The 23536-nt window shown below is 41.4% G+C and overlaps 1 protein-coding gene across 4 annotated transcripts in view; it reads left to right on the forward strand.

The window, feature by feature from the left end:
• KIF25 (kinesin family member 25) overlaps nucleotides 1-23536 on the forward strand; it is a 72983-nt gene that overhangs the window by 23961 nt on the left and 25486 nt on the right. For all 4 annotated transcript variants that reach the window (XM_038397636.2, XM_038397637.2, XM_043511321.1 and 1 more), the window contains 4 exons: nucleotides 726-829; nucleotides 1216-1304; nucleotides 3135-3177; nucleotides 17679-17746. In XM_038397636.2, coding sequence (XP_038253564.1) covers nucleotides 726-829; nucleotides 1216-1304; nucleotides 3135-3177; nucleotides 17679-17746 — 304 coding nt within the window. The remainder of the gene's footprint in view (nucleotides 1-725; nucleotides 830-1215; nucleotides 1305-3134; nucleotides 3178-17678; nucleotides 17747-23536) is intronic.

Raw genomic sequence — 23536 nt, forward strand, 5'->3', positions numbered from 1 at the left:
TGAGTTGCATGTCTAACTCTCTGCTTACTGTATTGAAAATTTATGCTCAACTGAAAAAGCAGAGACATGAAGTAATGACTCTTCTGCCTTCATTATATGTATAAACTCCATTTTCCAGGACAGTCAGACTCCTGTTCCATCACATGTGAAGTATTTTCTCAAAATATTTCATATAATTACAACTTGCATAAGATTTGTACTCTCCTATCTATTCGCCACTCCATGGGTATCAAAGAGCAAGTTAAAGCCTGTCTGTTCATGCTAGAGTACTCCCTCATTTCCACCTTAACTCCTTTAATAAACCACCCATGGTTGGAGCTACCTCATCACTTTTCCTCTGCATAGGAGGGGAGTACATGCCACTATTGATGCCTAATGATCTGCAATAGAGGTGGTTAGAATGGTATAGATCACCACCCATTTGCTCAGTGGAAGAAAAAGCCTGTCACCACTGCAGCATGTCTGATGTCTACCAGCTTAAACAGCTGCAGTCCCAAAATGGCTTCTGTACATTGATCTGTCACATAGTGACAAATAGCACTGGCCTAACTGGACTGTCAGATCTGAATGATTTTTGAATGCCTTGTACGTCTAATAATTTAACATTTTCAAGGTTATGTATTTGTGCCCATAGTAACTGTGCTCCTAGTTCACTTAAGTACTACTGAAAATCTTATTTGTGTATCCCAAGAGTTTACGTTTTTAAAATGGCTTTCTTCTTCCAGCATTCCAGACAAAAGCATTTGATCTCAAGCAGTCTTTACAGGAAGTTAACGAGCGATACCAGCAAGAAAAACAAAAGAGAAAAATACTTCACAACAGTTTAATTGTGAGTATCTATAATGAGAGAACCATTGAGACCTGCAATTATATGTCTAACTTCCCAGACATCCTAGCTAATGAATATGCTCCTACTTAATGTATCTGACCCTTTGTCGATGTACCATATGTTTCTTTACAGAGGCACATCTGCTTTTTGCAGCAAGTCATACCATATTGTTCCTAATCAGAAATGTCTTTTAAATATAGTACTTGTGCCCATTGCTCTAAAAAGGAGACTCCTTGGAGCATAACTTAATCTCCCAGTTCTCCTCCCTTGCAAACTCTTATGCATGTTCTTAAAAAGTTAAACGTGAGTATTTGCAGGACCAGGGCCTACATGCATGTCCTCTTGTAATGGTTTGTTTTAATTACATTTTTATATTATAATCCCAGGAACTGAGGGGAAATATCAGAGTGCACTGCAGGATCCGTCCCTTATTGCCTTTTGATACTGCTTTTGGACATTCAGTCTCACAAGATTGGTAACTTACTTTTGAAATATTATTCTTTTAGTTGATGCATAAAACAATGTACAGAGAGAATAGTGCCAGGGGGTGTGGGTGTGTGCAGGGATGTGTGTGAAAATAAATATTTTTTTGATTTCTTGGGAGGACTACAATCTTACTATAAAATATATATTGTAAAGGTATTGTCAATGTCGGCCTCCCTCTCCTATCAAATTGATAATGTGACATTAGAGAAGTAAATCTCACACTTTTCTGTTGCTCAGTAAAATAGTAGTCTTCTATGTGTTTTGTGATACTGTGGGCCAGACTCGCACCTATTTATGTCGGCAGTAATTCCATTTACTTCCCTGGAGTAGAGTCATCTTCTTACAGTACTGGGGAATTTGGTCCTATAACTCCAGCTCATTGTGCAATTACTTGTAATTGCCAATGTATTTTGGGATGGAAGAGGAAAGGCAGGATTAGGTTTGAGTAAGTAAGAAGCAGGAAATTGCTTAGATGGCTAGAGGAAAAGAAGGGAGGAATTAAAATAGCAAGCGAGACATAGAAAAAAGAGCTATGTGTGTGGCTAGACACCAACCACACTATGATCTTCCAAGATCAAGAAATGACTGTCCTTAGAAATCACAATTTAAAACCTTTAATTTGGGAGGAGGGGTGAGAGAGAGAAAGAGCCCTAAGCTATAAAGGTGATCCCGAAGGCCCAACATATAAGAGGTCACAGAAAGAACCCGGGTCCACTGCCTATTTCATGGCTGATCTGCAATAGGAGCTATAAAAGTACAGGGGAAGCAGCCAGGTTGGCTGCTCAGATGAGTTTGTGTCCTCTCCTCCTCCCCTTATTGAAAGCTGCAAAGACCTCTATTGTTTGTTAGTAGGTGCAAAGTTGCTTGTTTTGAATTTTCCTGTTAATAAAACTAGTCATTTGGAAAGGGCTTTGGGTTTACCGGTAGTTTGGAGCTTTATTTTACCATCCCTGCTTGTTGTATCTGCCTGTTAGCTTAGAATATATTTGAAAAGCCTATTTATTTTTGCCAACTCTGTTCAAAATATAGTAATTTTAAGTATTAAAAAAAAAACATATTCAGGAAATTTCCAGGAGCCCGATGAGGAAATTTTGTATAATGTATGCTTTTTGTACCTGTAAGGCACCTGATCACTGTTTGTGTACCCTCTGAAATATTAATACATTTAGCTGCAGAATTACACTGCAGAACAAAATAGATAATGCCATACAAATGATCGCTAAGCCTAACTTGTCTTAATGTGCTGGAACAGTGTTCAAACAATGTATGAAAACTAAAGGCCCAATCCTGCAAATACTTACAAGCATGAGTAAATTTTCACACATCGGTAGTCCCAGTCAGTTTTGGACTAGCAATATATGTAAAATCATTTGTCAACAAGTGTTTGGAGGATCAGATCAAATACTTTAAAAGAGAGAGTTTAGCTGAATTTACTAATGTCGAATCTGCTAAGCAAACTCTTACCAAACACCCCTTGTTTTTATATTGCCATTATAGTCATTAAATTATATGCATCATTAAAATGGTGTGCATATAGTTTTATTCTTAATTAGTTTATTGTAAATTTGCTTGTTTAAATAAACTCCTGTACTGTGGTTAATTGCAATTTAATACTATATTTGTTAATAAAAAAGTATGTAGTTACTTTATGGTTATGATATTTGTACAAAAGTCGTGAAAATTCCAGGAGATTCCTTTTCAAGGTTTCATTCTTGACATTTTTTAGATAATTACTTAGTTCACAGACATTCTGAGAGTTCACATTTTTCTGAGATGAATGAACAAATGATTTTGTTTCTCTCCCTCCCAACCCCAATAGGCACAGAAAGCTTTCAGAAAAAGTGGCACATGCTACTGATGATGTGAGTATATTTAATAATGAAAGTATATTCAGAATCAGGAACAAATTAAATGATAATAGAAAAGAGACAAAAGAAGTGGAAATGTCTAACGCACTTCTGAATGAGAAGGGGGCAGTCCATTGTTTTTCTACTTGCTGTTTCTTCACATGCAAAATAATTTGGTTTGAGTAATGAGCATTGAAAACAAAATGTAAATTGTTGTAGTATTCCATTTCTAGTGACTAGTTCTATGTCCTGCTAGCCAGGAGACCCATGTTGAGGAACAATTTCAAAGTTATACATAGATTCCATACAGTCTACCAACCTAGGAAATGACTGTTTCACTACTGATCAATATGGATCATCCATCAGGAAGCATTCCACTCCTGTGGCTTTGTGGGTAGAGCCTGAATAGAGTTTCACCACTTTTTCCCCTCCAATTTGATCTGTGAGCATTTTTTATCCCAAAGCATTTTAGCCCAACATGATTTATCAGCAGAGCACAAAACAGTGAGCTTTATTCTGCTCTCAGTTATACTAATGTACAGCTGGAACTCCATTGTACCTAATTCTTCTCTCATTTATCCCGATCGCATGCCAGTGTAACTCCATTGACTTTGTTGAATTAAGTTTGAGGTGTAAGTGAAATCAGAAAAAGGGCCAGTGGTGTTATTCCCGCTTTACGCGGGTGTAGCTGAGAGTAGAATATGGTCCATTGTTTTTATTTGTGTCCCAAATAAACAGAAGATCCTGATCATTGTTGAAGTATCGGCGGATTAGTTATGGACATATTTAAATAGCTGTTTAGGGTTCCAGAAGACACTTCCTTCCAGTTAAGACCCATGTTAAAGTATCCTGGAACTGACATTCATATGCTGGTTTCTTTAGTGTAAAAGTGATCTAGGCAGATAGTTATGGAACAGTGGAACAGACAGAGTGAGCAGCAGAACTCCACAGCTCCTCTAGAGAAACTAGGATGTGTGCTCTATTAAGCAGTATGTTCTCAGACATGTTGTTAAGAATACCACAGGTGTCACACTGCTACATATAACATTTGTTAACCAAAGGTCAATGATGTCCTCTACCAGCAATGCACTCCCATAACAGGCTGGAAGTGTTTACCTGAAACAACCCACCTTGCTAACAGATGTTGATCCTTCTGGGAAAAGCAACATCATAGGTTTTCTGAATCAGTGACTAGCTCATTAGCAGGGGATCTCATCGAATCATAGAAGATGAGGGTTGAAAGAGACCTCAGGCAATCATCTAGTCCAACCCCCTGCACAAAGCAGGATCAACTCCAACTAAATCATCCCAGCCAGGGCTTTGTCAAGCCAGGCCTTAAAAACCTCTAAGGATGGAGATTCCATCACCTCCCTAAGTAACCCATTCCAGTGCTTCACCACCCTCCTAGTGAAATAGTTTTTCCTAATATCCAAACTAGACCTCCCCCACTGCAACTTGAGACCATTGCTCCTTATTCTGTCATCTGCTGCTGCATCCTGGCTTTCGATGAACTTTATGGTGCTGATGGTCTGAGGCCTTGGTTCATCTGGTGCAGCCATGGAGGGAATCAGGCCTTGTCTATGTTTGTAATATTCAGACTGCTCCAGACTTCTTGCTGTCCTGTCGAGCTGCTTGTGCTCATTGTAACTATTTTTTAAAATGTCAGATCCTTTTCATTTTTATTATTACAACATAGCTTGTGGATCAGATGAAATATGATATCTAAAGAGTTAGCACAATCACCTACAAAATATTATATTCAAGCATGTTAAAGGGGCCTGTCTTAAATCCATGAGAGTAAGGAGAATGGGAATTGATGACATTCCAGTATTAATTGATGCCCTTACCAAGAAATAAAATTTAAAAGTTGTGAGCTGAGGATGGAGTGTTAATTCAAGTTTTAGCCTTAATTTTCTTAGCTGCTATAGTTTTCAATCAGATGCTCTGTGTTATGTATATGGTATATAAGTGTGGAGCCAAATTTCCTTTTGTTAGGGTAGTGCTTAGAATGCAACTGAAAAGTTTCCAAAGTATCACATGCATTTAAATCTTCCTAATTATAGCTGTACTAGATGGTCCCCAGTGGCCTAGAATTGACTCTTAGATTAACACAATTAGGAAGCTAATGATATATATGAAGAATTGGCTAGAAAGAATAAATGTTAGGAAATAAATAGTTCCAAGAACATAATTGTGTAGACAATACTGTTGTTGCCATGACTTACAGATTGTACTGTAGAATACAGTGCCCATGTATGAGCTATTAGGTTTTAATGTGTCAAGAAAACCTTTGTAGATAATTGGTAGATTATATAAGAGGCTAATTTATAACCATTTACTTATATCAAGGCCTAGGTTTTAGTTCATATAGTGGATCACTGACTTTCTAAACTCCAATGGGCCAAACTGTTCTTATACTTAAAAATCCATATGAAAGATCACAGGAACGGGGTTATATGCAAGGGCCCAGTTTTAAAATGAAATTTCTGAGAAGCTGTGCTTTGTCTTCATAAAGGACTTTGTCAGCTTGAATTTTTTTTTTATTTTAAAATTTACTGATTGTAAACACTCCAGTTTCTGATCACACATCCATAAAATACCATCTCCTGACTTTATATATATATATATATATATATATAAGAAAATTTGGGTTTTTTGCTTCCTTGTTGATGTTGATAGGGGACTTTTCAGCTAAAGAGACAGTGTATATAAGGGGGGAAATATAATTGACTATACACAATTGATTGTCAACTGCACAAAGTAAACAAACTTGAGAAAAAAAATTTCATCACCTTCTTTCAATTCTAGTAATCTAGGCGTTATGTGTAATTAGAGTAGTTATGCCGTTTTTCAGACAGAAACATGATTTTTTTTGAGTTGATGATGCCTCTTTAATTGCAGCCCGAATATCTTTGTTTTTGGAAATGATTTAGCCATTCCCATGACAAATATTTGTAACTTAAATGAGTTTGGGCAAGACAAGGGAGACACTCCCTTTTCCTGATATAGGTACTGAGTTGAATAGTTCTCTTGTTTAAATTGATAGGCTGTAATTATGACTGCCTTTCAGGACTTTTTGCTCATCTCTGACGGTCCTGAAGGTACAGGTTACAGGTAAGGACAAAAGTCCTAGCTAGACTTCAGACTCAGTTGTTCTGAGGATACTCAGGTGATTAGAGCATCACATTGGATGTTAATACTCCTGGGCTCTATTCTCTGCTCTGTTATTGATGCCTCAGTTTCCCCATCTGCTAAAGGGATATAATAGTATCTATCACACAAGGATGTTGTAAGGCTATTGTGTGTACCGTAAACTTATTGTAGATACAATGATGAGGTACTCTAATAGTGCAAAATATGATTATTTATTGCATAACCCTCCTCCCTCTCTGCAAGACCCTGTCAAACTGGCACTAGAAGCACATTAGCCAGAACCATATTGAATCATGGATCTTGCTAGCAAGAGTCTAGCAGTGTTTCCTAGACCATTGTAGGTAGGGCCTAATCATGTTATAAAATATTTCACAAAATTGTGCTTATAGCATGGTTAGGCACTTGTCTATACTCTTCTCATTAGAGCCCATCTGCAGTACAAATACAGGTGTGTTGGGGGACCAAGTCACAAGACAGTTCCCTTACATAGTAAAATATAGTTTGGTCTTACAGATGGGCTCTAACTATATTTTGACCATGTCCCTGAACTGTGCTAGAACTTTAGATATGTCGTGATTCTGTCCTGTCTGCACTGCAAGACTGAGCTGTGTTTTAACCATGACAAGGGGGACAGTTCCATTGCAACCCTGTCCCAACTACCTATAGCAGTAGGTGGACTCTTTCTACCTGTCAAGAACTGTGTTGAATAAGGTTTTGTGTAACGCAGATTAAACTGTAGTATAGGCAGCGCTGAAACCTGTCCAAAATGACCTTGGATTTGGGAAGGAAGTAAGGGAGATTGAGACTGTTCAGAGAAGAGTAAAATTCAAGTAACTTCCATCCTGTTTATTAGGGATTCTTGTCATTAAATCTGGAAAAGAGGCAAGTGATCTCTTTTAGAGTCTTGTATGTCTTGACTTCAGAGTCATTATTTCAAACCCAAAAGGGTTTAGTTTTTATTGACTGTACAGCACAGTATTTATTTTCAATTTCTGAGCTAATTCAAGATTTTAAAGCCTTAGATTGCATCTATAAATAAAATCATTTTCATATGGAGAATCTGGCTATTGCATCAGGGCTCCATGGTGACTGTCTCCAAGGTATTTTCTTGTTTTATTTCTTATTTAATTCAAATCTGTTGGCTTGTGAGATTTGAAAGAGCATATGTGTGGGTTTTCAGATTTTCTCATTCAACATTTGCTTGGCAAGACTGCTTCTTTGTTTTCATGTGGTAAGCCTAACTGTTCAATTGAACAGTAACAACGACTTATCTTGAAGCTGGCGGTGTGGGAATGGCAGTTGCTTATTGTGGACTCTCTTTAGTAGAGGTTATCCATCTTTTTGAGCTTTGGAAAGATGTGGGTATTGGCTGTGCACCAGGTTGACCTAACTGTGGGACAGATCAACACAATGAGCATCCCCAAAGTTGTATAGTTGCTTGGGTGAAGGGGAGTTTCTATAAATGAGGCTATTACTTTATGCACTCTGCAACTTCTTATCCTCTACTTGTCCCTGTCTCTCACTGAGAATATTCTGCCTGTGGGAGTGACTAGTGCATTGAGTCTGCAGAGAGGAGAGAGCAACTAGTACTCCTGGGGGATTACTGCGCAAATGCAGAATTAATGTCCCCCACAGATTTTTTTCCCCTACAGAATAATTGATTCTGATGGGACAGTGAAGGGAAACTGCATTTACACGTTTCGCCCACCAGTGGCTGATGTGGCGCCAGAAGAGAAGGCAGCTGGCTCATGGGCTGGAGCAGCTAGCTGCAGAGAGGGAGGGGGCAGAGGCTACCTTCCTCACAGTGCCCTCTGTGCAGGGCCAGGTGAAGAGGCATGGAATATGGCAGGGAGGGACAGAACAGGGCTGCTGGGGGGCACAGGCTGGGGTTCAGAAGGGCTAGTGGGGGGAACAGACGGGACAGGGACACAGGAGCTAGTGGGGTGACAACATTGATCCAGGGCTGAATGGGAGTCGGGGTGCAGGGCCACATGGGGGAGGGGAAGTGCAGGGACATATGGAGATGGGAGCTGTGCTTAACTGAATAGGGAGTGGGGGTGCAGGGGGACCGGGGCAGTCATGCCTGGCTGAATGGGAAGTGGGGGTGCAGAGGGATAGGGGCAGCCATTCCTGGCTGAATGAGAGAGGCTAGGGGTCAGACAGGGTCTGCATGGTGGAAAATTCCACAACTTCCTAATAATCCCTTTCCCCCTCCTCCCCCCAAAAAAACACCTCTTCCATACTTCTCCCACCCACACCCAAAACCCTTCAGGTTCACTCCCAGGCTCCTTCCCAGCAATTACTTCCTCTCTCTCAGCTCCTCCATTGGGAAGGATACAGCACGAATAAATCCTGAACTTGGTTGTCATACTAAGATGATGTTGATTCCATAGCCATTGTAAATGGCCCATGGCAGATGCTGCAATGCCAATCCGATGGAGAACCTCCATGTGAGAATTGGAGGAGCTGGTATGTATAGAACCAAGATAGCAAAAGCTGGAAACTGATTTGATGGTTTCGTTGTTCAAAGAGATAGGAATTGCAGGTGGACCTGGTCCTAGATTTAGCAGTTTTGTCTTTGACCATGAAACATGGAAAGCAATCTTCGCTGACTCCTCCTCCATATGCTAGAGTGCCTCACGAAACCTGTCGGGGCTCTGTACTAAAAAAACGACGTCATCAGCATAGTCAAGGTCTGTGAGCAAGAGATCACCAATCTCAATGCCTATGGACCTGACAGAATGCTGCATTATGAAATCCATTGCCCAACAAAAGAGTGCAGGGGCCAGAACACAACCCTGCCTAACACCAGATACTGATTTAAAAGGCACTGACATCCGGTTCCCCAGACAAACGTGGGCAGTGGTTCCATTATGCAGCTCTCTAATCAAGTCCAGCAGAATGGTAGGGACACTTACCCCCTTTAAGGCCTTCCATAACGCAACACGGTCTACTGAATCAAATGCAGCCTAAAGATCAACATACGCTACATGCAGGGGCTTCCTGGACTCACAGTGTATTTCTGACAACAAGCGAAGGGCCAAAATGGCATCTAATGTGGGCCTGTTCCTCGTTAAGCCTGACTGTTGGGAACGACACTTCTGATTTAGCAAAGGCTTCAGGCGTGTCAGCAAACATACGCAAACACCTTCCCTGGAGTGGAGAGCAAGCTGATCAGCCTATAGCTCTTACATTCGCTGCGCGGTCCCTTGCCCTTATAGAGTGAGATCACAATACTGTCCTTCCACGCAGTTGGCAGGGTTCCAGTTCTCCACACCAGACAGAAGATGGCCAGAAGTGATTCTGCTACAGGATCAATAGCACATTTTAGCAGCTCTGAGGGAATGCCATTAGCACCGACTGCACGTCTGTTTTTCAGTTTAGAGGTGGCACACTTCACTTCATTCACTGTTGGTGCATCAATACAAATATCTGGATCTGGAACTGCAGTGACTGCCAGATCATCTAGCTCTGAACAAGCAGCAGCTGGAGGATGGTTCAGGACACTGTGATAATGTTCCACCCAGCGCGAGAGAATGTCATTATCTGATTTACATAGATGGCCTTGGCTGTCATTCAGGATGCCGTTTGTAGTGACTATCCCTTCACCATTGAGATTGCGAATGGCGCAGAATGCTGGCTTCAAGTCGCCCCTGGCTAAGCCAAATTTGACATCATCCGCCACTTGGTTATAATATACCTTGTGATCGCAGAGTGCCAGGGTGTTAAATTTTTGTTTCAGCTGATTACGAGTGCCCTTATCACCATGCTGGTGGGCTACAGCCTTCAATTTAATTATCTGGAAAGCCTCCTCCGATAACCGTGGTCAGCATGCTGGATTCTATAGCCAATCATCTGCTCAGCAGATTGGTTGAGGGTAGAAGTGAACAGGGACCAGTCAACCTCCATGTTGTCTGGCAGATTAGCTAGAGCAGAGAATCTGTTGCTGACATGGATACAAAAACTGCTGGCTAATCCTGGCACACGGAGTGCGTCGATGTCAAACTTCTTCATCATCACAGAGGGCTTACCTGCTCGTTGGAGAATCAACACTGTATGGACGACCATTAGATGGTGATCTGTGTTCGCTGCACATTTTGCCCCACGATATACTCTACAGGAGGCGAAGAATTGCCTATTGAATGTAATGATGTGGTCCAACTCCTTCTGAGTGATTCTATCATGAGAGATCCATTACATCTGGTGTATGCATCGCTGCTTGAACCATGGCCCAAGAATGGAAAGATTCTGGGAGGTACAGAAATGTAAGCAAGTGGCGAGACTTATCACTGGGTGTTCCTGAACTATAATAACCAATGACCTGCTCAAACCCAGTTCTCAGGAAGCCAGTAACTGCATTTAGGTCACCCAGGATCATGAGATTATCATGTGGAGGGACTATGCATACTGGATGTTCCAGTTGATCGTAGAAATGATCTTTAACTGAGTCAACAGATTCTTCTGTCGGCGCATAGACTACTATGAGTGAGGTAACTGTGCCAATGTTTAAGACATGTAGTAAGTAAACGAGGAGACCCAGGCATCTAGGTGTCAGGGAAGACTTGGCCGTGCCTCGCAGTAGTAGTGCTACCCCATATAAATGGTTGGGGCTGCCAGAATACAGAAGTAAAGAATCTTCCACTTCGTGATGTCCGTGATCTATCGGCCTTGCTTCGGTTAGTCTTGCGATTGATGTACCAAGACGGTCCATTTTGCATGAGACAGCGACCTGATAATCATGCCTGTGAAGAGTTGCAACATTCCAAGTTGCAATTTTGGTGGACTGTTGGAGATCCCAGATACAATTGGATGCATTGTCACAATGTACTGCAGACTTGCCAGCTGACCTCAGAGGATGCATGTCCCCAGGGGGCTTTGGCACGAACCCGTCATGTTTGCACCAAGGGGAGATGACATCAACAAGGCATCTACAGCTGAAAGTAAGGCAGGGGGCTTTAACCCTGGTGCTGAGTACTAGGTTATTCATGGTCAAAAAAACAAGAGTGAACGATTATCCTGGGAAATACCTTGTCCCATTAGGATGAGACAGAAGTAAGTCTTGCAACCCTTTTCCTGGTCTACCAGTACTAGCTCCACGCTGTGCGACCTAAGCTGTTGAGTCTTTCCGACTCACCTCGGATAGCTAGGTCCAGCTGCTGCCCTTCATCTTCGCTGCCTGTGTTAGCCATCATTTTCAGGGTTCACATTGGATCTGTCCACCTCGCATAATGCCTAAGGTAATATTTTGCACAAGCTTTCTTCACTGATATCATAGCTCCAACGAACAATCCCCTACTTCAGATGTTACACCCCCTCCACCACGATGAGGTACAGGTCAGGTGGGGTGGGGGTGCTGTATCCTTCCCATGCTGTTTTTCTGCTGCAAAACATGGACACTACGCCGCGCAGACTGGACAAAGCTGGAGGCTTTCCACACAAAATATGAATGTCGTATAATGGCCATAAAGTGGAATGACTTCATCTGTAATGCAGATGTTTATGGTCGTTTGGGTCTACAGACTACTGGGGCTGTTGTCCGCAGGTGGTGCCTTACGCTTTTCAGACATGTCACAAGGATGCCACAAGACGTTCCAGTGAACGCCTTTCTCCGGGTGGCTTGTCACATCTGGGATAAAATTCCACCAACCAAGGAGTGGAGGTGGCCCAGAGGCAGACCCCCTATTGCATGGGTTCATCAAGTCTGTTTCGATGTTGGACTCTGAGGCCGTCAAGCCTTTGCAGTTGTGAGGAACGGACCAAATGGCGAACACTTGCTACAGCCAACTATCTGGCTAAGCATTGAAGAAAAAGAAGCTCCTCCATTACCCCTGACTCCCCCAAGCCTTTGCACTGCTTCTTAGGGCTGTGGGAAATGTGCTTCTGTATTGTTGTTTAAATGAATTATTACTCAAAGTTCTGTATTAATATGCCTAGTAAGGAATCTATTTGTCAAAAAAAAATTCAAAAAGACATACTTGCTGACAGTTATTTTAAAATAAATTACTAAAATAATTGAAACTGGCATCATTATATTGTGTTATTTTGGCAAATAAAATATGCCGAATTTTAAAGTATTGGGTGCAGAATTTAATTTTTTTGGCACAGAATTCCCCTAGGACTGAACTGGGTGCCTACTTTTCTCTGTTAAATAACTTTTAAAACTTCTTTTTTGGGGTGGTTAAGAGGAGATGATTGGTGAGAGAGACCCTTTCTTCCAGTAACAAAGATGATGCAGAGGGACTCCTATTGTTTTTTGGGAATAGTATTGAGTGAATGTAAATTTTCAGCCCAATAGGAATCTTCTCTTCCTAGGTGACAACTCTGTTATGGGTCTATCAGACCCAGAGACTTCATCTTTGGTCCTCACAAGTCATTTACATTTCTTTCCTTGTTTCAGAGTAGCAGCCGTGTTAGTCTGTATTCGCAAAAAGAAAAGGAGTACTTGTGGCACCTTAGAGACTAACAAATTTATTAGAGCATAAGCTTTCGTGAGCTCATCCGATGAAGTGAGCTGTAGCTCACGAAAGCTTATGCTCTAATAAATTTGTTAGTCTCTAAGGTGCCACAAGTACTCCTTTTCATTTCTTTCCTTGGTTCTCTGAATTTCACTTAGCCAAAGCTCCTCACATTGGTGTGTCGGGGCAGACTGAGAATATTTATGATTAAGGCTATGATTTAGTCATGGAGCTCATGACAATCACAGATTCCATGACTTTACCGGACCTCCGTGACTGCTTCAGCTGTCAGCAGCTGGAGCTGGGGCTATGCTCCCCACATAGCCCCGTGATGGGGTCTGCCGCCAGGGCCGTGCATCCCTGCCCCGTGGTGGGGGCTGCAGCTATGTGCCTCTTTCGAGGCTTGTATGGTTATTTTTAGTAAAAGTCACGATTTTTGTGAATTTTGTTTGTTGCCTGTGACCTGTCCGTGACTTTTACTAAAAATAACCATGACAAAATCTTAGCCTTATTTAGGATGTAACCTGACATCATTTCCATGAGCCTAATTGCCATAATGGCATTTGGACTGGGAGGAGTCTGTGACTGCCACTAGAAGAGGAAGCAGTCTTGGATGGCTGTATAATACAACTATAGGTATTTCATGGCCACTACTGACAGGGAAATTGCTCTGTCTGGATAGGGAGTAACCTCCATAGTTCCTGAGAAACCTGCAGAGCTTTTGTTGGCCGGCAGTAATGGAAGCTGTCTTAAGCCATACTAAGCCCCTAAAGAAGGAAGCTTACCATACATTCCCCTATCAAAACCTCTGCCCACAAACTCATTTTTCCTTCCTATGCTAAACAAGTGGGATTTTTTTCTCTCTCATTACTTATTTTGGAAGGAAACTGGGCTGAAAATAGATTTCCATTTCTGAATCAGAAAATATTTTCATAAATCCACTGCCCCACCTCACACCCCTGACTTTCGCTCCACTACTTGTTCGTTTATTTTTCTATAACAACTCTACCTTTCTTCCCTCTACATGTGTCAGGTACACCAGTTCCCACTGATTTATATCTCCACCACCATTTATATCTCCTCTAAATTTGCCCAATATATTGTCCACCCTAGGTCAGTTGAATCTACAGGGTGAGTTTTGGTGTAGGTAAATCAGCAATGATACACCAACACTTGTCTTCCTTGAGGAAGCAGGACTTGTAAATTCAATGTAAGAAATTCATGCATCTGCAGTGTTGTTCTCTCTGATTTATTAGCCACCTGTGTGCTGGGCATGTTATTATGTCGAGACATTGGTTCAACAATATAGCCCATCATTCAGAGTATTGGGAACACACTCAGCCACTGGTTTGAGTTATTTGAAAGGTATTAGTGTTACCCCTCCAAGTTAGTTTTCTGATTCTGTGTTATTGGAAACATAGTAGACTTTTCTTCTGCACTCCCAGTAAAATATAATAAAATCTGAGGTAGCTATGAAACTCCTTGGCATCGGATGAGTTGTCATTAAAAATATTTTATGTGCCACCCCTTGAGCTGTTGGGGAAAATACTGTAAATCTTTGTGATTGTACTTTATTTTTGTCTGCAGTTAAAAACACATTTGAGGAGAGCAGAAAAGCACTCCAGGATTTGAGTTATTGTGTAACTCATGCCAAGGTGCTGTGTTTGCACTCTGCCTAGGCTTTAGAGAGCCACTGACACTTGCAAAAACTAGTACATAATACATTTAGAAATTGTATTTTACTCAAGTCTCATTGAACGCCAGCAATTTTACTATGTCCCTTTTCTCCACTGTGGGTTACCATGATATTTCTATGTAATTTCATCTGCAGTTCAATTGTGGGCACAAAAATATGAGTAAATAATCAGGTCCAGAAGTGGCATTTTGCATATATGGTCTTCTATATGAATGAGAGTACCACCTGCAGTTAAAATAGTTAAGAGGGCAACTACAAAAGTTATTGATTCTTATTATTTAAGATAGAGCTGGTTGAACTGTAGAGGGAAATAAAGTTCTGAAAACATTTTCCTATGTAAGTTTTTGAACAGTTAAAATTTTCTGACTGGTTCAACCCCTGGATATAAACTGATTGCTGGCAACAGTCATGAAGAAAATGATTGCTCTTTATTATTTGTATGGTGGAAGTCTCTAGGAACCCCACTCATGGACCAATACCCCCTTGTACAAGGCGCTGTACTTTAAACACAGAACAAAAAGATTGCTCTTGCCCAAGAGAGTATACAATCTAAGTAAGAGTTTACAATCTAAGCAATTAGCTGCATTATGGAGATTTTGTGCTTTTTCTCTGACACATCAAGAATTGGTGAATGTTGGAAACAGGATATAAGGGCAGATCTCCAATTACTATGCTGTTGCGCTGCTGCAGTGCTTCAGTGAAAACACAGCATATGCCAATAAGAGCTTCTCCCGTTGGCATAGGTACTCTACCTTCCTGTGAGGCGGTAGCTATGTCAACAGGAGAAGTCCTCCCATCAATATAGCACTGTCTATACTAGGGGTTAGATTGGTATAACTACATCATTCAGGGTTTGGATTTTCCATACCCTGAGTGGCGTAGTATTGACACAAGTTTCTAATGAAAACTAAGCCTGAGACCAGGTGGTCTTTTCTAGTATGGTAATTCCTAAATTCATGCTGTATGTTGAAACTTTAAACACAGTAAACATTTCTTGAGACAAGGTGGGTGAGGTGCTATCTTTTATTGGACCAACTTCTGTTGGTGAGAGAGACAAGCTTTTGAGCTTACACAGCGCTCTTCTTCAGGTCTGGGAAAGGTACTCAGAGTGTCACAGCTAAGTACAAGGTGAAACAGATTGTTTAGCATAAGTAGTTAACACATTGTAAGAGACCATTCAGAGTGAAGTGGCCTGTTAAGTCCTTTGCAGTAACAGGACGAAAAAGGGGGGTTGGGGGTTACAGATTGTTGTAATGAGCCATAAATCCAGTATCTTTAAAAATATGATTTTTAATGTCTAGAAAAGGTATGAATTTAAGTTCCCACACTCATCTTTTGAAGGTGTTGTGCAGGTTTCCTTTGATGACAGAGTCTGAGAGGTCAGATATGGAGTGATCATTTTGTGAAGAATGTTGTCCATGGGTGATATAGTGTTTTTGTTTTTTATCATCTTTCTGTGTGAGTTCATTCAAGAGTGTAGTGATTGTCTGGTTTCATCAAATAGTAGGTGTTGGAGCTTTTGGCACACTGGAGGAGGTACATCACATAGAATCATAGAACTGGAAGGGACCTCGAGAGGTCATCTAGTCCAGTCCCCTGCACTCAAGGCAGGACTAAGTATTATCTAGGTCATCCCTGACAGGTGTTTGTCCAACCTGCTCTTAAAAATCCCCAATGATGGAGATTCCACCACTTCCTTAGGCAATTTATTCTAGTGCTTAACCACTCTGACAGTTAGGAAATTTTTCCTAATGTCCAACCTAAACCTCCCTTGCTGCAATTTAAGCCCACTGCTTCTTGTCCTATCCTCAGAGGTTAAGAAGAACAATTTTTCTCCCTCCTCCTTGTAACAATCTTTTATGTACTTGAAAATTATCATGTCCCCCCTAAGTCTTCTCTTCTCCAGACTAAACAAACCCAGCGTTTTCAATCTTCTCTCATGGGTCATGTTTTCTAGACCTTGAATCATTTTTGTTGCTCTTCTCTGGACTTTCTCCAATTTGTCCACATCTTTCCTGAAATGTGGCTCCCAGAACTGGTCACAATACTCCAGTTGAGTATACTCTATGGAGTAGAGCGGAAGAATTACTTCTCGTGTCTTGCTTACAATACTCCTGCTAATACATCCCAGAATGATGTTTGCTTTTTTTGCCACAGCATTACACTGTTACTCATATTTAGCTTGTGATCCACTATGACCCCCAGATCCCTTTCCACAGTACTCCTTCCTAGGCAGTCATTTCCCATTTTGAATGTGTGCAACTGATTGTTCTTCCTAAGTGGAGTACTTTGATTTTGTTCTTACTGAATTTCATCCTATTTACTTCAGACCATTTCTCCAGTTTGTCCAGATCATTTTGAATTTTAATCCTATCCTCCAAAGCACTTTCAATCCCTCCCAGCTTGGTATCATCCACAAACTTTATAAGTATACTCTCTATGCCATTATCTAAATCACTGATGAAGATATTGAACAGAACCGGATCCAGAACCGATCCCTGCGGGACCCCACTCGTTATGCCCTTCCAGCTTTGACTATGAATCACTGATAACTATTCTCTGGGAACGATTTTCCAGCCAGTTATGCACCCACCTTATAGTAGCTCCATCTAGGTTGTATTTCCCTAGTTTGTTTATGAGACGGTCATGCAAGACAGTATCAAAAGCCTTACTAAAGTCAAGATATGCCCGCATCTACCGCTTCCCCCCATCCACAAGGCTTGTTACCCTGTTATAGAAAGTTACCAGGTTGGTTTGACATGATTTGTTACTTATCACCTTATTATCTTCTAGCTATGTGCAAATTGATTGCTTAATTATTTGCTCCATTATCTTTCCGGGTACAGAAGTTAAGCTGACTGGTCTGTAATTCCCAGGTTGTCCTTATTTCCCTTTTTATAGATAGGCATTATATTTACCTTTTTCCAGTCTTCTGGAATGTCTCCTGTCTTATCATATATTGTGATAAGCATGGGTAGGATCCATGGGTCTTGAAATGTTTATTGTCAGGGGTGTTGATCATTGTAGCAGTGGAGATATGTTTGCAGGTTTTGCATCATTGTTTTGGCAGGGTCTGGTGCCATTTTCTGTTGGTGGGTCCAGGTCTGTGAGGAGCTTGCTTCTGATGATGAACTTGGCCAGAAGAGGGGCTTCTTGTTGTTTGTTCACTTATGCTATATGTTCTAATTGTAACCACTTTGTTTTTCTGTTAGGAAACTGTCCTTGTAAAATGCAATCGTCCTGGTCATACTTTGATCAACAAGACATTTCAGTTTGACAGGTGGGTGATCTTGAAAAGCTTTCTGGATTGTTGTGAGATTCTGTAAATATGAAAATTGATTTCATAGCAGGAGTTGATAGCATAACATGCTCATTTTTCTCATTTATTTGGTGATGAGGTGCTTCCCATGACACGAAGCACTGCAGAAATTAGATTAGATAGTGTTTTCATCCTACAATTCCAAATGAAGAAGAAAGCTAATATTCCAAATTTAATATCTATCTTAGGTACTGATATGACCCTCATCATAGTGGTATCTGAGCGCATTGCAATTGTTAATCCTCACAAAACCACTCTGAAATAGGAAAGTACTATAATCCCCATTTTACAGATAAGGAACTGAGCCACAGGATAGATTAAGTAACTTGCCCAAGGTCACAGAGGACATCTGTGACTGAGCCAAGCATTTAACCCTGCGTGTTTTGAATCCTAGTCCAGTGTTCTGTCCATTAGTCTATCCTTGCTACCCACAATTTGGAATTGTAGTGAAGCCCCAGCTCTGCTATATTTAAGGTTAAGCATCACTTTCTTTTTAAAGGTGGACTGTTTTGAGCTCTCAAAAAATCCACATGCTGACTTGGATTGTCTTGGAATTTGTCATTTCTCATGGAATTGCTAGGTGCTGGTGGTAGTCCAAATTTGAGGTCTTTTGAGTAAGGTGTTCCTGAGATATAGTGCCCGCACTCCTAAAAAACCAGCATTTTATAAAATCACCTTATTCTTGTAACATTATTTTGTGCACACCTGCGGCACAAACTATGGCTCGGATGCACCCTGCATTGATCCCAGTTGCGTAGGATTTATCTCATTGCCCCTTTAGGAAAGCAATAGTGAAAAAGATTTTAAAAATAGTTTAGAACTCCAGGTTTGCATGTGCCAAACTGATGTTCCTAAAAGAGTGAAATGTACATCTGCCGCAAAACTAGGCCTCTGTTGAAGCAAGAGTGTTTCCAGGCAGTATGATGTCTCAGTCGTTGCGTAGGTCAAGATGACATGCTTAATGCAGAGTTAAAGTTATGCAGTGGTGCCTCATGCCCCTCCAGAATGTGAAGAATGGCTAAACTTAAACCTCTGGAAACCATGAAATGAAGAGTTAAGGTAATGCAAACTTAAACCTATGAAACCCAGGAAATACACAATTAAGGTATTCTCCGCACGCGCAACACAACCTTATCTCTGACCTCTTGGAGTGATGCCCCAACACCCCAATAATACACAAATTAGCACTCTTCCCTTACAGATGCTGCTGAACGCTCTGGGAGCAGAGCACATGCACGCTATAGGACAAAGTCTAACACCATCTCTTTGCTAAGGTGAAACGCAGGTTGAGGTCAGGTGTAGCAAACAGGATTTGCCTGCACTCGAACACTGAACTTACTCCACACAAACCACCCCTGACTGGCAAAATGTTACCAGCCCTTCACCCTTGCCCTAAGGATTCCTTCTGAGCCATTGACTTCATTTACCCCTTATTAAAACCTGGAGACCACTGTCATGCATGCTACCAGATTTTTAACTATCCTTATGCCATCTCTACTGACACAGCCTACAGAACTGGGTCCTGAAATAAGGTATGCTTGATCCTTCAAAGTGTGCATGCAACTCTCCTCATATCACAGGCATAGTTCTGCTAGGCTGCTTCAACTATTCTCTCCATCATTCAATACAGCTGTACCTAACACAGTGAATGGCAGTTGGAATACCTACTGATCACTGCTGGAATTTCAAATCTGTGGTGCACAACACAGATAATGGTACATTCTCTTAGAACATCCTCATGTCTTCTTCTTATGGCACCGCCACACCTTACTGAACCATTCTCCATGGCTATTGCCAATTTCAGGGGACAGAGTTAAGGTTGCATTGCAGGGGTGGCATGTACCATAACTCTTCATTTCCTGGCTTTCAGAGGTTTGAGTTAGCCACTCTCCACGTTATAGAGGCGCACAAGGCATCACTGGGCAACCTTAGCTCAATTAAGTTTTGGGGCATTTAATATAAGTATCAGGTCTTGGTGTTAAAGATATGCCATAATATATTAAAGTGTATGTAGTATTTTTGCAAAGCACTCTGGAGGTGCTGTGATTCTGGACATGTGGTGACCACCCAGATAATCAGGAAAAGGGTTTTAAAAAAATGTAAATCCCCCAAAGAATGCTGTTTTGGAGGAATGTTTTTTCAGTGCTCCAGCACAGCTCATTTTTATAAACAGTAGAGCATATGGTTCTTATGAACTTAAAATGCTTATTTTTTTAGCAACTTTTTATGGAACTAATAAATGTCAAAATATTTTATTTCAGTTCAGGAAGAAAATTCCATCTTTCAGCATTTTATGCTTTTAATAATTTTATCAGTGAATCAGTTGGCAAAATAAAAAAGAAGCTAATAATTTTCAGGATGAAATTAGCATTAATATCCATTTTGGGAAGAATCTGTCATCTTTCGAGTAGAATAAGTAATTTTGTTCAAACAGATTTCCTGGGTTTGCTGTACATTCCATTGTCCCAGATAACTAATTAAAACAAGTCTGTTTCTAGCCTTGACCAAAGAGTCAGTTAAGTTCTGTTCTATCTGCTTTATATATCAACAGGTTGAAAAACTCATCAGCACCAATGTAGGGCAATTTGAGTATTCACATCCCATATAAACACCTTCCCAGTTAATCCTTCGTAACAGTCCTCAGAGGATCTCCTGAGAGATGCTTTGACATGTTTTAGGGAGAAATATCAAATCAGTTCAAGACAAATTGAGATGGAGCCTCATTGCCTTAAGATTGGGGATTTGGTGCTAATGAATATTTCAAATGATGTGGGTGATAAATGAAGCAGAGAAAAAACAGTTTGGGGATGTTTTTGTTCAACCAGATTGACCTTGAAGATCTGACATGAAAAGCATGCAGCAATGTATGCATGTGCATGGATACATAACCAGGAGGTAGTTTTGTTATTCAGTAACTGTTTTCTCAATATAAGTGCTTTACCATATCTGCATATTTGTAGGTGTCTCTGTTTTTTGAAAGCATGTCCATGGAATGGCAAGACAAGCAGAATTTGTCCATCAATCTTGACAAGTGCCTATTTGCTTATTAAACAGGATATATTTTTTCATACATGTAATTAGACTGTAGAACTCATTGCCACAGGATGCAATCTGGGTCAAGAATTCATCAAGATTCAAAGGAAGACTGGATGTTTTTATGAGTAGCAAGAACAGCAAGAGTTATAATAGTTAATGCTAACAAACAATTTGGAAAGGATATTTATAAACCCTTGTATTTCAGGGGCTAAACCAATCTCTGACAGTTAAGGGTTAGGATGAGACCTTCATGGAAGACACATTATCCCACATCTGCCTCCTGCAGTATTTCTTGCACCTTTCTTGGAAATATCTGGTGCTGGATACTTGGCTAGATGGAACTTGGGTCTGACTGAGCATGGTGGTTTTTATGTTCCTGTGTCACTGGGTCCCCAGACACAGATGTATCTGTAGTGTACACAAACACTTTAGTCTGTGTTTGTACATTTAATGAATCAGAGTGGTGGGATCTTGGTCAAATATACACCTGAAGAACCTTATGGGTAAATGGTAAAGAGCAGAATGTGACATTCATTAATTTACATTTTTAATGTAGCATATACAAACAGCAGAATATTTGATCACATGCAAATTGACGACTTTATGTTATTTGCTGCTACCCAAATTCCTGCTTCTAATCAGCAAATGGGTCAAAACATCTTGAAAAGATGCATCATTCATTGCAGAATAAGGTTGAACAGGAAGGGAAGGAAAAGTAGGGAGGCATCAGAAAATAAAGTTTGTTCAAAGAGACATCTACCTACATTTACACAAATTCTTAAGTGTGGATAATGATTTTCATATTGTCTTTGTACGTCTTGTAAAAACAAGACTGTACTTGTTTCAAGTTGTAATCTATAGGGAGTTACTTAGTCATGATGCTAAAAGAAGAGAAAGAAATGGAGGAGATTCTGATTTGTTATTTTTAGGTGTGGATTCTGAGCATTTAGTACTTTGTTTTTGAAGCTGTAGGTGGTAGGGGTAGATTAAGAAGTACCCTATATAAACTAGCTTGGGTCTTTACTTGAGTTTGAAAAGTGTGTACAGTTGGTTAAGGTATTATCACCATTTCGGTCCAAGAGTTATGTTATCATTGCTACTTGCTAAGGAGTGGAAGAACTAATTCAATTTAATTATTACATTCCACAATAACTTATTTTTAAAAGCAACACACAACTCTAAACATAAAAGAAAAGCATCTGTTTCTGTGCAGTGAAAAATGCTTATCAGAAGGATGGTCTTGTGGTTGAGGCACTGAACTGAAACTTAGGAATATTGGATTCAATTCCCTGCTCTTCCTGTGTGACCTTGGGCACATAGGCGACACAGTCTTCTTTGACACAGTCTTCCTGTGTGACCTTGGGCACATAGGCGACTTGTGCCTCCCCATACTGGGGGGAAGGGGGAGGCACAATCTAAAGGGGAGGACACGTGACCACCTCACGTGTCTCCTCTACCCAGTAAACCCCCCGCCCTGCACCTAGCACGGGACCACCATGGTCTTCCCACCCCATGTTACCTGCCCAGGCTTAGCTGCCTGGGACAGGGGCCAAGTATGCTGAGCGGGAAGCGGGGCTCCAGTCATTTGGCACCTGTCCCTGACAACAGGGCATGGGCGGGGGGTGGTCTGCTGCTGCCCCAGCTGCCAGAGACAGTGGCCGAGCAAGCCAAAGCCCCCTCTCCCCTCCAGCATGTTTCTGGCTTGCTCGGTCCCTCTCTCCTGCAGCCAACCCCAGGCAGTGAGCCGCCGCTGCCTCCCAGCCAGGCTCTCTCAGGCAAAAGCAAGCAGCTCCATCCCGCTCCCCTCCCGGCTGCCAGGGAGAGTAGCCAAATATGCCGGGGTGGGGTGTGAGGTACAGGGAGAGAAGGACAGAGTCCCTCTCCCTCCCTGCCCCTGGCAGGCTAGTCTGGGGGAGGGCACTTGATCCCACATGCCCCCGCTACATGTCACCTCTGCTTGAGCAAATCACATTATCTCTCTGTGCCTCAGTTCCCCAACTGAAAATGGAGTTGTTAGCACTTCCCTGCCTCACACGGGTGTTATGAGGATAAATTCAATGATGTTTGCGAGATGATGAGATGCTGTGGTGCAAGGAGCTATATCAATAGATACTTAATATTGAAAAAGTGAAATGTTGGTGGTGCTGACTCTGCAGCTGTGAAACCCTTCACATATGTGCCATGCCTTCTTAAATTCATACTTCAGGGTTTCAGCCAGCCAGCTGCAGGGGGCAGGAAGGGTATTCTGGGAGGGTCTTTGATTTCCTTCCTCTGAATCATCAGAGATGGCCACGGCTGGAGATGGAACATGGAGCGTTTTCTTTCTTCAGGTGCATAGCTGGCTGGTACTTGCTTACATGCTCAGAGTCTATCTGATTGCCATATGTGAAGTTGGGAAGGAATTTTTCCCTAGACCAGCTCGGCAGTGACTTTGGGGGTTTTGGCCTTCCTCTGCAACATATGGGTGCGGGTCACTTGCCAGGATTATCTGGGTATATCTTACTTAACCATTTCCTGCCATTGTGGGGCCCTCAAGCATTGGTGTACCTCAGTCCCTTTTATTCTCTTCCTGTGACACATAATAGTCTAGTAGTCCCCTGTGAGCTGTAATACTTCGGTGTCATTTTGGTTGTTGGCTTTAGTGTGTGGGTGCTTGGCGGTGTTGGTGGCCTACGTTATGCATGAAGCCAGATTAGCTGACCTAAAGTGGCCCAC

Source organism: Dermochelys coriacea, chromosome 3 (genome assembly GCF_009764565.3).
Source record: "Dermochelys coriacea isolate rDerCor1 chromosome 3, rDerCor1.pri.v4, whole genome shotgun sequence".
NCBI lineage: Eukaryota > Metazoa > Chordata > Testudines > Dermochelyidae > Dermochelys > Dermochelys coriacea.